The sequence below is a fragment of the Mustela nigripes genome, chromosome 17, assembly GCF_022355385.1.
Source record: "Mustela nigripes isolate SB6536 chromosome 17, MUSNIG.SB6536, whole genome shotgun sequence".
NCBI lineage: Eukaryota > Metazoa > Chordata > Mammalia > Carnivora > Mustelidae > Mustela > Mustela nigripes.
Window position 1 is genome coordinate 32,821,970 of NC_081573.1, and position 16,280 is coordinate 32,838,249.

At 38.6% G+C, this 16,280-nt stretch overlaps 1 protein-coding gene across 2 annotated transcripts in view; it reads left to right on the forward strand.

The window, feature by feature from the left end:
- Positions 1-16,280, forward strand: part of NUP93 (nucleoporin 93) — a 110,060-nt gene that overhangs the window by 21,794 nt on the left and 71,986 nt on the right. For both annotated transcript variants that reach the window (XM_059383888.1, XM_059383890.1), the window contains exon 3: positions 11,122-11,239. In XM_059383888.1, the coding sequence (XP_059239871.1) occupies positions 11,122-11,239 (118 nt within the window). The remainder of the gene's footprint in view (positions 1-11,121; positions 11,240-16,280) is intronic.

Genomic DNA, 16,280 nt, shown 5'->3' on the forward strand with positions numbered 1-16,280 from the left:
TGTGAAATAAGTGTTATTATCTCTGTTTTATAATTGAGAAACGTCACATAGCAAGTGGCCAAGCCAGAATTCAAATCCAGCTTGCTCAGTAAGAATCTCTTCCATTTGTATGGCACTTTTCAGTTCCCCCAGAATTGTCACAGACCTTCTCCTAACTGGTTTTCACAAGCCTGAGAGGTGAGTGAGGCAGGGATTTTTCTCCAGATTTAACAGAGGAAGACAATGAGTCTTGGAAAACTGATGCATCTAAGATTTTCAGGCAGTAAGAGGCAGGTGAGACTTGAACCCAGGCCTCCTGACTTTATTTCTCCTCCCTGTGTGTACTGATGACACCTTTTGTCCTCCTACTTTCCCGGGACTAAAGTGTTTGACTCCAGCCTTGACTCCATCTTTTTGCCCAGGAGAGGCTGTGTGGTTTATGGAAATTGAGGCAGGTGGAAGGCAAGGAGCCTTTAGATTTTTCCACCCTTTAGATACTTCCACTTTAGCCTTTAGATACTTCCACTTAGGAAGTATCTGGTTTAGCCTTTATTTATAAAGCCTTACTCTTACCCTAAATTCCCTGCCCTTTTTCCTCATTTCTCCATCTACCTCTCCCCATCGAAGCTTCTGCCTATTCACTGGACACTTACTGCAGGCACCACCTACTCGGATGACTTTTCTCTTCTGAATTCTCTAATAGCTAGTTTTTTAAGTGTCAAGGCTCTCAACCCTGGTGTACTTTAAAATTGCCTGGGCACTGGGTGCATTCTCACATGTCACTGGCGGGGATATGGCACCTGTCGGACACAACTGGGCAGTATCAGGCGGGTTTACCCTTGACCCAGCAATCCCTTTTCCCGGGATCTATCCCAGAGATGCACTGGCAAAAGTATGGAAGATGTGTGCGCAACGGTAGTCATTGTGGCATTATTTGTAAATAGCAAAAATTGAAAACTCAAACATCCGTCAGTAGGGGACTGGTTAAATAGATGTGGTACATCTTGTTAGTGGAGTATTTTTTAGTAATACAAAAGAATGAGAATATACAGTACCATAGATTGACTCCAGAACATATTGTGAAGTAAAATAAAAAATAAAAGGTGGAGAAAAAGTGTGCAGTTCTCTTATTTAAGAAAGCAGGCGAAATACATCCAGTGTTCATGCATCAGAGGACTTAATATTATTAAGATATTAATATGCCCAGATTGATTTGCAGATTCAGTGGAATCCTTATCAAAATTTCAGATGGCTTTTTTGCAGAAATTAACAAGGAGATCCTAAAATCTATGTGTAAATAAAAAGACACCTAGAGTTGCCAAAACAGTCTTTTAAAAGGCAGAAGAAAGTTGGGAGGCTCACACTTCCAATTTCCTAACTTCAAACAAAGCTACCATAGTCGAGACTGTGTGGCACTGGCATGAGGATAGACAATTGAGTAGAATTAGGAGTCCAGAAATAAATCCATGCATTTGAGATCAGCTGATTTTCAGCAAGTGGCAAGAGCATGCAGTGTTTTTTCAACAAATGCTGGGCAACTGGATATCTATATGCAAAAGAAAGAAGTTGGACACCTTAACTGTAAATAAATAACTGTAAATAAATAAATAACACAGACCTAAATGTAAGAGCCCAAACTTTAAATCTTCTTGGAAGAAAACATGGGTATAAATCTTTCTGACCTGAAGTTAGGCAGAACCTTATTAGATATGAACTGAAAGTACAAGTGACAGAATAAAAAATAGATAAATTGAACCTCATTGAAATTTAAAACTTTTGTACTTCAAAGGACACTATTAAGAAAGTGAGAAAATAGGGATGCCTAGGTAGCTCAGTCGGTTAAGCAGTTGCCTTTGGTTCAGGTCATGATTCCACTGTCTGGAGATCAAGTGCTGCGTTGGGCTTCTTGTCCAGCGCGGGGGACCTGCTTCTCCCACTGCCTGCCGCTTCCTTGGCTTGTGTGCTTGCGCACGTGCTCTCTCTCTGACAAATAAATAAAATATTTTTTTAAAAAAAGGAAAGTAGGGGGGGGAAAAGGAAAGTGAGAAAGTAGCCCACACAATGGAAGAAAATATTTGCAAATTACTTATCTGGTAAGGGACTATTTCCCCGAAGATGATATACGCACAGTCAGCAAGCAAATTATGAGAAGCTCAACATCACCGGCCATCAGAGAAATGTGAATCAAAACCACCTTGACATACCACTTCACGTACACACTAGGATGGCTGTAGTTCAAAGACAGACCAGACCCTAGTAGTGTTGAGGATGTGGAAAAAATTGAGGTTGTCATATACTTTTGGTGGGATGTAAAGTCTTGCAGCCACTTTGGGAAATAGTCCAGCAGTTCCTCAAAAGGCTAAATAGTGTGACCATATGACTCAGCAATTCCCCTCCTAAGGAATAGGAATACCCAAGATAGATGAAGACCATTGTCCATATAAAAATTTGTTCATAGCATCATTATTGGTAAGTCAAAAAGTGAAAACAACCCAAATGTCCATCAGTTGATCAATTGATAAATAAAATGTGGCATATCCGTAAAATGGAGTACTACTTGGCAGTAAAAAGAATGAGTTGTTAATATACGCATGTTAATACATGTAACATGGATGAACTTTGAAAACATGAGAAATGAAAGAAGCTGGTCACAAAAGACAACATATTGTCGAGCTCCATTTATGTGCAATATCTTAAATAGGCAAATTGATGGAGAAGGAAAGTAGATTAGTGGTTTCCTAGGTGGGGTGGGTGGATTGAGGGTCATGGGGAGCAACTGCTGATAGGTTGGGGGTTTCTTTGTGGGGTGAGGAAAGTGTTATAAAAGTCAATTTTAATGATGGTTGCACAATTCTGAATCTACTGAAAACCACTAAATAAGTCAGTTAAATGGGCAGTTGTATAGTATGTGAATTGTATTTCAATAAAGCTGTTTCAAAAAAGTAGGTGATAAAAATGTATATACAGATCTACTGGAAAAAAAGGTGTTTTTTTTTTTGTTTGTTTTTACTTTAATAGTTTTATTTGCATATTTATTACCTTTGAAATGAAAAAGATTTCTACACACTTTTAATCCTCAAACATGAGTTGCATCCAGAAAAATGGTGTTTACATAATAAATGAAAAAATAAATATCATATGTTAAATTAACTAAACAAGGAAGTCATTACACTAAAGTGGTTTTATTGCTTTGGTGACCTAAATAAGCAAACCAAAATTTAAGCCTATGAATGCCTCAAGGTTAAGAAATCCAAATCTGAGGAAAACTGATCACAGTCAACTAGGCTTTCAGCTATAGCCAATCAAATAATTTCCTTTTCCTGCTTCTAAAACTTCTTAAAAAACAAACAAATATTTTATTTACTTATTTGAAAGAGAAAGTATGAGCACAGAGGGGGAAGCAGACTCTCCGTTGAGCACAGTGCCCGAGGCGGGGCTTGATCCCAGGACCCTGAGATCATGACCTGAGCCCAAGGCAGACGCTTGACCTACTGAGCGACCCAGGTGCCCCATTTTCTTCGAAAAAAAAAGAAGGTGTTTTAAAAGTACCTGATGAATTGCATTAATCAGGTATAGTAAGACATGCAGAAAAGAAAATGACTGTCATGAAGAGAGAGTTTCTATCCACAGTTGTCCAGAAATGAGACAGGGCACATCATGGGTCAGCACTGGGGTCAGTCAGGATGCAGTGAGAGCAAGGAGAAAATGTGGGCCAAAGCCTGTATTATGGTTTCTGTGGGAAAGTAAGGCAAGGCAGGGTCAACAAACTTAGGATTGGCTAGTTTGAGTAACTTCAGTGGGCTCTGAGGTATAGTTGACTCTGATTGTCTAGTACCTAGCCATGGGGTGAAAAGTGGCCCAGGAAAGGAGGTGGTTGGGGTCTGGTCTCTGGACTCATTAGTTTGCATTTGAAATTTGTACTCGCCTCTCAGAATTAGCTAACCTTGGGAGGGACAGCCCTTCCAATATCAGCAAGGCCCCAGTTGTCAGAGCATCAGATACAGAAAATAAAGACTTTTTTTTTTTTTTTTTTTTTAAGTTACCAAGAATATATTTTGAGGGGCGCCTAGGTGGCTTAGTCGGTTAAGCATCTGCCTTGGGCTCAGACATGAGCCTTCTGTTTCCCCTGCTTGTGCTCTCTCTCTCTCTGACAAATAAGTAAAATCTTAAAAAAGAAAAAAATATATATATTTATATTGAAGAGGTTTTTAAGGAAGTGGAATAAATGCTTATGAAGAGTCAGGGTACCTCAGTTCTATAGAGCTATTTTTTTCCAAAAACAAGCCAATTTGTGGCTTAGTTTTTCTTCAGAATATTGTTTTACTTCTCTTGAATTCATGAGTTTTTAGTGCCTGTATCTCGTGTTCCATGGGATGGCTAGATTTTGAATATTAACACTCAGTTTCAACAATTACCAATCAGGGACAGTTTTCCTTTCTATTCCCCATCTAATGATTTTTTAAGCAGATCCCAGCCAATACACTGTTTCATCCACAGATACTTCCAAGTGAATCTCGAAAAATGAATTCCTTTATTTTTAAACATAACTGTAATTCTGTATCTAAAATATAAGTAAATATAATACTTTAATATCAAATTTTTAGTCCGTTCAAATATCTCATATGTTAAATGTTTACCAATTTGTTTGACTCAGAATCCCAATATGCTGTATGTATTTATTGTGACCCCTTGATAAATCTCTTAAATTTCTTTTGTTTGGTAAGTGCTCACTTATCTTTTCCCTTGGAGCTGTTTTGTAATGAAGGACTGAACTCATTTGTCCTTATATAGTTTCCCACAGTCTGGCTTTGCATACTCTCACCTAGTAGCTTCGTTTTCCCTACAAATCCTGTTAATTTCACAGTTACTTCTAGTAAGTGGATTCATAGGACTTTTTCTTTTCTTAAATAATTTCATTACTTAAAGTGTTTAACAAACAGACAAGAAGAGACAAAAGTTTACTGAAACTCTACATACCCATCACCCAGTTTTAATAATTACTAAATCATGACCCTGTTTGTTTCAGCTGTAATCCCACTCAGATTTAGAAACCGATTTTAGACATCAAATCTCTCTCTCTCTCTCTCTCTTTTTTTTTTTTTTTTTTGGACGGAGAGAGACATAGCGAGAAAGGGTACACAAGCAGGGGGAGTGGGAGAGGGAGAAGCAGGCTTACCGCTGAGCAGGGAGCCTGATGCGAGGTTTGATCCCAGGACCCTGGGATCATGACCTGAGCCGAAGGCAGATGCTTAATGACTGAGCCCCCCAGGCGCCCCTCAAATATATCTCTTAAGTTATGACTCCAGTAATAAAATCACAGCACCATAATTATAACTAAAAATTTTTAATTTGTTAATATAATTTAGTCACTGCTCACAATGCAATTGCTTTAATAATTATTTTCAAGATTGTTCATTTGAATTCAGATTTAGAGGTTCATGAAATGTAAATCTTTGTTGGGTATTAAGAATTTTGAGTTTTGGGGTGCCTGGGTGGTTTAGTGGGTTAAGCCTCTGCCTTCGGCTCAGATCATGAGCCCTGTAGGGCTCTCTGCCCAGCAGGGAGCCTGCTTCCTCCCCACTCTCTGCCTGTCTCTCTGCCTGCTTGTGATCTCTCTGTCAAATAAATAAATAAAATATTAAAAAAAATTTTTTTGAGTTTTAAAGTTCATCTTTTAAACTGATGGAAAATATTCACATGAGTCTATTGCCAAATACATAAAACAAGGTACTGTATATACAGAGGTTCTACCTTTTGTCCATTTGTTTCCATTCTACATTCTTCCTGCTTTCAGAAAAAAAAATTTTTTTTTTCCAGTTTTTCTTCTTTGGTTCTTTTTTCTTCTTTCACATAAACTCTGCCAATCTGCCCCTCCCCTGTGCTGGTATTGTGGACTTTTCCCCATCCTACTACCTTTCCTGAGAAGTCACTCAGACTGGTCTTCCTCCTTGCTTTTCTTCCCCCCTTTCTTAACAAGGCATGATTTATACAGAAGGTAAACAAACAAAAGGTTAAGTAACCTTAAATAAGGTGGAGAAGACAGGGACTTTTTTTTGACTTTGGAATTGTGTAAATATTTTACATTATTATAAAACAAACTAAAAAAGGAGTTCCTAAAAAATGAAAATAAGAGTTTAATCCAGTTGGTGACATAACCACAGAGAGAGGAACAGTTCCAAGTGGTATCTTAATCTGTCATAAGTTATCATGTTGGAGGTGTTGTTACTGCTGTTTTGAGACTGTTGTGTGTATAGTGTAGGATAAAGCAAATAAGTAGTTATAGATACTGAAACTAGGACTTGGGGTGTGGGAGAAAGGAGATATAGAAAGAAAATCTGTGAGGTTAACCCAAAATTTTGTGTTTTAAATTTTGAATTGGGATTATTAGTATAAACTCATCATGTAATTTATCTTAAGAAAACTGAAACAAAAGTAAAAACTTCATTTCTAGCTCTACTTAGGAGAAAGCCTAGAAACAGTGTAGCACTGAGCAGTCCTAGTACCCACATAGTTGCCTCTAAAAATCCATCTTTTTTTAAATTTTTTTTAAGATTTTATTTATTTATTTGATAGAGAGAGAGAGATCACAAGCAGGCAGAGGTAGGCAGAGAGCAAGGGGGAAGGAGGCTTCCCGCTGACCAGGGAGCCTGATACGAGGCTCGATCCCAGAACCCTGAGATCATGACCTGGGCCAAAGGCAGATGCTTAACCATCTGAGCCATCCAGGCGCCCCCCATCTTTTTTTTTTTTAAATTTTTAATTTTTTAAATTTCTTTTCAGTGTACCAGAATTCATTGTTTATGTACCACACCCAGTGCTCCATGCACTACGTGCCCTCTATAATACCCGCCACCAGGCTTACCCAACCTTTCACCCCCAACCCCTTCAAAACCCTCAGATTGTTTTTCAGAGTCCATAGTCTCTTATTGTTCATCTCCCCCTCCAGTTTCCCCCAACTCCCTTCTATCTCCCCATGTCCTCCATGTTATTTCTTATGCTCCACAAATAAGTGAAACCATACGATAATTGACTCTCTCTGCTTGACTTATTTCACTCAGTATACTCTTCCAGTCCCATCCATGTTGCTACAAAAGTTGGGTATTCATCCTTTCTGATGGAGGCATAATACTCCATAGTGTATATGGACCACATCTTCCTTATCCATTTGTCCATTGAAGGGCATCTTGGTTCTTTCCACAGTTTGGTGCCCGTGGCCATTGCTGCTATGAACATTGGGGTACAGATGGCCCTTCTTTTCACTCCATCTGTATCTTTGGGGTAAATACCCAGTAGTGCAATTGCACTACTATAGGGTAGCTCCATTTTTAATTTCTTAAGGAATCTCCACACTGTTTTCCACAGTGGCTGCACCGACTTGCATTTCCATCAACAGTGTAAGAAAGAGGGTTCCCCTTTTTCCACATCCTCTCCAACACACATTGTTTACTGTTTTGTTAATTTTGGCCATTCTAACCGGTGTAAGGTGGTATCTCAATATGGTTTTGATTTGAATCTCCCCGAGTGATGATGAACATTTTTTCATGTGTCTGATAACCATTTGTATGTCTTCATTGGAGAAGTGTCTGTTCATGTCTTCTGCCCTAAAATCCATCTTTTAATAAAACAGTGGGGGCTCTTTGAAGTCTTGGTTGACTCCAGGTCTGTATGAGATGAACATGAAATATCTTGTCATACCAGATAGGGAAGTTACTAAGGCCTACTTGAGTTATGTCAAGAGAATTCGAAACCATCCTTAAAAGGTTTCTACTGGTGGAGGAGACAGTTTGAGGATGATAAGGATAGTAACTGCAGTGGATTGAAACACAACAGTAAGTGTTTAATATGTTTCAGTTCATATGTTTATGACTTTAAATTCATGAGTTCATAAGGATACCAAAAGGAAACTCACCAGTCACTCTGAGGATGCTAGAGAACCATCTCATTATTCAGAATAACCACATAATGGATGAAGAGTTTTTCTGAAAGGAAATATTCTAGCTAATAAAAATAGAATGCCTGGGGTGCCTGGGTGGCTCAGTTGGTTAAGAATCGACTCTTGGTTTCAGCTCAGTTCATGATCTCTGGGTTGTCAGGTCAGGCTCTGCACTCACTAGGGAGTCTGCTGGAAATTCTCACCCCTCCCCCAATGTGTGCGTGTACACGCGCACTCTCTCTCTTTCTCTCTCTCTCAAATAAATAAATCTTAAAAAGAAAAAAAAGAGCACCACTATTTTGCAACCTCTAAGGAATTAGTATCTTTAAGCAGTGATCATCAGTATCTGCTAACATTCCAAAAGAAATAACCAGACATTACAGACTTCTTGTCTCAAGTAATCTTTAGTCTCAAGTAATCTAACCAAATATAATGACACCTGAATCTGATCAAACTTTTTAGAGCTTACTTTCAATTGATAGGAAATACAGAGGCTGGAGGAACATGTCAGATGACATCTCGAGGTTGCAGTCAATAAAACTTGTTATGTGGGAAACTGTATCCTTCCTACTTTTAGTGTAGGTCATGGATCAATAGGAGAAGCATCAACTGTGAGCTTTTTAGAAATGGAGAATCTCAGGTCCCATCCTAGACCTACTGTATCAGAATCTGCATTTTAATATGCTTCTCAGGTGATTCACATGTACAGTTCAAGTTTAAGTAGTACTGCTCTACAGGACAAATAATCCAGAGTTGCTTATAAATTGTAAGGGGAAAAAATGAGATGAAAGAGCAGACTATAGATTAAAAAAGATTTAGGAGGCATATCATTCACAAGTAGAGATCTTATTTGTATCCCATTCAGAAAAAAACACAAAATTTAAATTATTAAATAATTGGGGGATTCTCTGGAATCTACTTCAAAATAATCTGGGTGGTAGAAAGAGGAAAAGAAGTAGGGATATAGGTGAAACAGGGTTGACTATGACATGTTAATTGTTGAAGCTGGGTAATGGGTACAAGGAGGTTTACTATTTAATTTTGTATTTAGAATTGTTTTTCTATAAGGGTTTATTTAATAAGGAGGGCCCACTAAAATGACTATGATCAAAAAGGTGATGACAAGTATTGGCAAGGGTGTAGAAAACAATTGGAGTTCTTATACATTGCTAATGAGAATATAAAATGGTGTAGCTGCTTTGGAAAACCATCTGGCAGTTCTTCAGAAGGTTAAACAGAGTTACTATATGATCTAGCAATTCTACTTTTAGGTATATATCCAAGAAAAATGAAAACAGTATTCACACAAAAATGCTACATGAATTATCGTGGCAGCACTTTTCATAATAGCCCCAAAGTGGAAACAACCCAAATGTCCTATCAGCTGATGAATGGATACATTAGTAAATATAAAATGTGATATATCCATATAATGGAATACTGTTCAATTATAAAAAGAAATGAAGTACTGATACATACTAGAGCATGGATGAATCTTGACAAGCATTATGCTAAGTGAAAGAGGATAGTCACAAAACAGCACATGTTGTATGATTCTGTTTATATGAAATGTCCAGAATAGGCAAATCTATAGAAACAAAATGGATTGATAGTTTTCAGAGGTTGGGGGTAGTTTGGGAACGGACATGGGAAATGACTGCTGGTGGGTAGGGGATTGGTTTGGGGGTTAATGAAAATGTGCTGAATTTTGTAAAATGTCCTAAATGTTGTAAAAAAATGTTCTAAAAGGTGAAAGCTTTACAACTCTGTGAATATACTAAAACATACTGAGCTGTATACTTTAAATGGGTAAATTGTATGGTATGTGAATTATTTCTCAGTAAAGCTATTATTAAAAAAGGAGGGAGGCATTACACTGATACCCGTGCTCCAGGCTTCACTCAGCACTACTCAGAATCACTGGGAGCAAAGTTGACTAGGTGATTCTAATGTGCAACCAGGGCTGGGAACTACTGAATTAGAAGGTTAGCTTTAAGGATTGTTAGAACAGAGAGGCAAGATTATTTATCTGACAGGGTAGCCTGGAAGAGAAGCCTCAGAGATGGCATTCTAGTTGACTTGTCTACATTGGAAGAGACAAAAATCTACAGCAGGGAGCCCTCTGGGTGCACATCACCTATTTCTGTAGTACCTTGTAGAATAGAACTAAACACAAAGTCCTTTCTTCTTCTCTAAAAAGTCTGTTAGTACAGAAGTAGAAGTCTTAGGTGTCAAAGCCATAGATTTTGGGTTACTTGTGCTTCCTGTTGGTGTAGCTTCTGAGTTCCTCGAAGGAATGTAAACTTTGTCAGTCGGGTTTTGGGATACTAAATCGTCATCTAAAAACAATAGTCTAAGCATCTAATTCCCCTAAATTTCTTTCTTCCAGAGAATGTTCGAGATATTAGTGAGACTGATTTTTTTTAAAAAACTCTTCTATTGTTACGTTCCCTGAAGTAAGTGGAAGTAAAGGTAGTTGTATTTTTCCCACCTCTCTTCAAAGCATTTATTCGGTGACAGGCTCCTGTACTATTGGAATGGGCAGCAGAGAGGGAACTTGAAGGTGTACTAGATATGATGTTTGTCTTTTAAAGAGAAGCCATGGAGAACCAGCCTTGGATTCTGGTTCAGCTGCCCTTTGCAAATCTTCGATGGTCCCAGACTTTTAGTTTCTTCAACTGATGAATAAAATTAGGACTGGGTTACTCTTGAAGCTTCTCAGATGTTGTGTTCACATATCTGTCTTTATAGAGGCTGTGAATATAGGACAGTGGTTAAGAGTTTGTTCTCTGGAGCCTGATGACTTGGCTCTGGCATTTTCTGGCTCTGTGACTTTGGAGAAGTCACTTAACCTCTCTGCACCTTTAGTTCCCCCATCTGTAAAATGGGGGGTGAAAATAGCATCTACCTCCTGATTTTCTTTACTGTGAAATATGTGGAGTTGTCTAGCCTGTCATTTTGTTAGTATACTGTCATTTTATTCTAGGCAAATTTTATTCTAATTCAGGCATGACCAGAGCTCTCTCTTATTACCACATGCAATATTGTGGTATTTCGCTATGTGATAGAGCTTTATGGAAAGGTATAAAAAAACCATATAAAGGTGAGCAGTACATAAGTTTTGAATAAAAAATAGTCTCTGGTATTTTATGAAGCATATTCGATATCCTAATCCTGCTTTTTTCTCCTTGCCCCGTATTGTACTATAGGTCAGTTCTCCTTGGGTCTCGGGGACTTGACATATCCCACATCTCCCAGCGACTGGAGAGTCTGAGTGCGGCCACCACCTTTGAGCCTCTTGAGCCTGTGAAGGATACAGACATTCAGGTAAGGGCTTGCAGGACTGGTGTAGGTCGAACCCTGGATATGCAAACCAGGCTGAAGGCCTGCTTAACCAGCTCATTTGTTGACCAGCTCATTTAGGAATTCTAGATTTCTTTGTTAATTCTCTTCCTGAGATATTAACAGAATGGGAGACTCTGCTTTGGAAGTATAATGGGGAACATAGGTTACTTTAAGAGTGCTCTGAGAGGCTGAATTTAGGAAAGCAATTCCAACCTGCACTTTTTAGATTATTGTAATTATGAGAACAGATTTTTCTTCCTTCCTTGGGCTTAATCCAGGAACAGAGAAATTAGTTATAAGTTTCTCTTGCTTTCTTTGCTGGATCTCAAATAATTTTACTCCTCGTTTTCCACATTTCTTTTCTACATCTTGCTTGTATTGGTTGGCAAAGAGCTGGGGAAAACTTAGAGTACTATTTACTGAAACCTACTCATCGATTTCTAGGAAGTGTTTGGCTGCATTAGTGGCACCAGGAAATGGTCTAATAGAGCACTCCAGTCTCATTTAACCTAACATGCCACTGACATAATTGATTACTATTTTAATCTAATCAGAAACTGTTTTGTGTATGTGTGCGGCACACACACATATGTTGTTAAGGAAGAAACTCAAGATTCATTTAGTTTTGAGGAATTGGGATGCTACATTCATGTTAGAATGAAGGGACTGTGAGCTACCATTTTAATCATTGATTTACCTTTGAGATGAAAGAAGTAGGTTCTACAAAGGCAAATCATTGTACTAATTGTTTTATTAGTTATGGGTACTAATTATGTTATTATACGGGCTCAATTTGAATTAACTCTCTACCCCACTATCCTTTCCAAGAACTATTTTTATCTACCTAGTATCCACGGTTCTTTTTTTTTTTCTTTTCTTTTTTTTTTTTTTTTAAAAGATTTCTATTTATTTATTTATGTGACAGACAGAGAGAGATATCACAGGTAGGCAGAGAGGCAGGCAGAGAGAGTGGGGTGGGGGCGGAGGAAGCAGTCTCCCTGCTGAGCAGAGAGCCTGTCCAGGGGCTGGATCCCAGGACCCTGAGATCACAACCTGAGTGGAAGGCAGAGGCTTAATCCTCTGAGCCACCCAGGCGCCCCTAGTGGCCACAGTTCTACTCTATTTATTCCAATTCAGTAACCGAAAACCCTGTGTTTCTGTTGAGAGTTAACTATAGCAATATGTTCCCATAGTCTCTAGTTTTTAAAAATTATGTGTACTAAATCATATTAGCTTGTCATCTTGTAGATGCCTTTTCAGTTCCATATAATCTCAAAATTTTTTTGTTTTTGTTTTGCTTATTTGGAGCTGTCCCTTTTTGTACCTTCTATTTACTGCTATAAACGAATACTTTTAATAAGGATGAGGTGGGCAAAAGGAAGAGAGCTAGAAAATAAATTTGAATAATCATACATTTTGGGGAATATCCCTAATAGTGTGGAAGAAATGGCACTAGCTGAAAGGCTTGTGTTTTTAATGTTTAAAATACCAAAGAAGTTATTTTTATTTTTTAAAAAATAATCCATGTATTTATTTGAGGGAGAGAGCATGCCTGAACATGTGTGTGTGAGGGAAGGGATGGGAGGAGAATCTCAAGTGGACTCCCCTCCAAGCCCCGGAGCCCCAGTCAGGCTCCGTCCCACAACTCATGAGATCATGATCTGAGCTGAAACCAAGAGTTGGAGGCAGAACTGACTGAGCCACCCCAGCACCCCCAAAAAAGTTGTTTATTTTTAAAACCAACTGCTTTTAAATGTTCTTTGGCATATCTATCATACATATTTGGAATACTCAGCACATTTAGTGATATACTTTGTGAAGTCCCTATGATGTGGTACTCCAATTTTCTACTTTGAGATATTAATGACAGGATTATAAATGTATCAAATCATGATGATCTTCTCTTCTAACCTTCTGTGTAGTACATGAACACTCTCCTTCAGCACCCCCATTAGATAGTTTCCCAGCAGTGGATGCTCGGTTACATCAAAGAGATTTCTTAATTTGGAATGAATATGGCTATGAGTTTTGGTCCTGCAACACTGAAAATCTTTGAACACTGAGAGGAAGGATGCATTCATTTCAAAATTTTACCTCATGAGCTTTTCCAGAGTAGCTTCAAAAATGCAAAATAGTCAGTCCAAGGTAACTTTTGATTAATTGGGAATTGGTCATCTAGTCCTTAAGTAAAGATTTAAGACTTAACTAGTTTTGGGGTACCTGGGTGGCTTGGTGGGTTAAGCATCTGACTCTTGATTTTGGCTCAAGTCATGATCCCAGAGTTGTGAAATCAAGCCCCTGGTTGGGCTCTGTGCTGGGCTTGGAGCCTACTTAAGATTCTCTCTCTCGGGGTGTTTGGGTGGCTTAGTCAGTTTTGGTTACGAGTCCGACTTTTGTTTTCAGCTCAGGTGATGATCTCACGGTTGTGCAATCAAGCCCCATGTTGTCCCCAGGCTCAGTACAAAGTCTGCTTGTCCCTCTGCCTCTGCTCTTCCCCCAGCTCACACTCCCTCTCTCTCACGGTCTCTAAAATAGATCAATAGCTAGCTAGCTAGCTATCTTTAAGGAAACAAACAAAAAAAAGAAGATTCTCTCCCTCTGCCCTTTCCCCCCGGGTTGTGCATGTGCTCTCTCAAAGAAAAAAAAAGAACTTACTAGTTTCAAAATAATTGTTCTCTTGATTTCATCTTCTTGGCTACAAAGGCTTAAAGGAGAAAATTTAAGTTTTAAAGGGCTGAGGCTTTGGCTTAATCTGAGATGGTTCTAGTTATTGATAGGAATTGGAGGATTTTGTTTTGGGTTTGTTTTTTTTTTTAAATGATTTTATTTATTTGAGAGTGAGAGCACGAAAGAGGGGACACAAGCAGGGGGAGTGGGAGAAGGAGAAACAGGCTTCCTGCAGAGCAGGAGCCTGATGTGGGACTCAGTCCCAGGACTCTGGGATCATGACCTGAGCCGAAGGCAGACACTTTATGACTGAGCCACCCAGGCACCCCAGAAATTGGAAGTTTTAAATTGTATTGTGGAGCGCATCTAACCTGTGCTTAGGCCCCCCCATACACATCAACATATCCTTGCCTGATTTCTTATTTAGTAGTCAGATGTAAGAGCCAAGTCAGCTTTCGGCCTGAGCATGGAACAGTCTTCCTTTTAGTTCTCATCATGTGTTGATTATCCAAGAAGAGTTAACTTAGTCATTTTCAGTTGTTTGTTTTTAGAACAGCCATATATATTTTTTCATGGACTTTTTTTCCCTCATTTATTTTAACAGCTTTATTGAGATACAGGATTCACATACCATAAATCTAATGGATTTTTGTGTATAAATTTTTCCAACTAGTTTTTTTGAGATGAGAATGCATCCTAATCCCATGTGCCAAGTATCAATCAGAGTGAGTTTATGATGTCAGTTTATAAATTCATAGAAGGAAATGCTGAAGCATTCTTTGACAGATACTGTCCAAGACTTTGTACCATCCATTGTTTGCATTTCTGCATGTATAGATACATATGTAGATACATGTGTAATCCTTTTCTGTCTGGCAGACATTGACTTTGATTATATTCCCTTCTGTTTCTGATGGAAAGCTTGAAATTAATACAGGCTTTCCACTGTTAACTGTTTTGTTGTTTGTCATAATCGATGATGTTGGCATGCATTGAGAATGCAGTTTTGAAAGATTGTTGCAGCCAGCGAAGGTGAAGGTAACATATTAAAAAAGACTTATTTAAATATATGTGTGGCTGATGCTAGGAGAATTTTAAAAAATGTTTATTGATTTTATTTTTTGGAAATGGTCATGAAGAGGGCCTGTACATTTGTGTAAAATAGGTGAAGAGTGACTTAAGAGGGCATGGCACGGAAATGACTGGACTGCTCTAAGTGCCTTTGTGGTGCTTGCAAGCACAAGTCTTCTCACAGAGGTCCACTCACTCACTTATGTCTTTGGAAAAAAAGTACCAACGGCAGATTGCACATCTTTACTATGATCTAAACAGACCTAATGAACCAGAGATGATGTGTATCACGTAGTAATAAAGGGCAGATTTACACAGTTCAACTATATTGTGGGCTTTTTCACTAGATTACATGTATATTTCAAGAAGGCTGTGCAGAAATTGCCTGAGTTGGCCATAAAAAATAGCTGCAGTTTTATCTGCATTAGGCTATATTACTTCCGAAGGACAATGAACCAAAGTATAATAATATTATTGCTAAACTTCCTGTATTAGATTCCAAGGGATGCCACAACAAGTTTCCACAAACTCAGTGGCCTAAAACATTAGAAATTAATCCTCTCACAGTTCTGGAGTATAGAACTTCACAATCAAGGTGTTGGCAGTACCTTGCTCCCTCCAAAGGCTGTCGGGGATAATCTTTCCTCTTCTAACTTTTGGTGGCACCAGCTATTCTTTAACTCCAATCTCTGCCTCCATCTCCACAAGGTTTATCTCCTGTGTATTTAGTCTCCCTCTCCTTTCTCTTAGAAAGACTCTAGTGTTGGGTGTAGGACTCACCCTAAATCCAGAATGATCTCATCTTGAGATCCTTAACTTAGTCACATTTGCAAAGATCATATTTCTAAATAAGGTCATATGCATAGGTACTAGGAGTTAGGACTTCAACATATCTTTTTGGGTGGGGGGGACACATGTCAACCCGCTACCGTTACCGTGCTTACAGTGCCAGAAATCTCAAGACTAAATTAACTATAATTAATGAGACATCATCAAATCTCACTCTTTCACAGCTGTATGGAGTATTGAGCTAAGGCGTCTACTGCTAGTTGTTCTAGTGACTTGCAGAGCTCAACCAAGTATCTGATCTTACCCTTAACATTCCTCTTTCCCGGCTGTGGGAGGACCCATATCTGATTCAGCTAAATGGCAGTTGCTGTTTCTAAACAGCTAACAGTCTGTAATGTGTTTAAGAGATTTCTGTAGAGACATTTTTAAAATAGAAACCACTTTTCTGAAGTATTAAATACCTCGTGGTTGGAGTATGTATAGGTGGGACTAAATT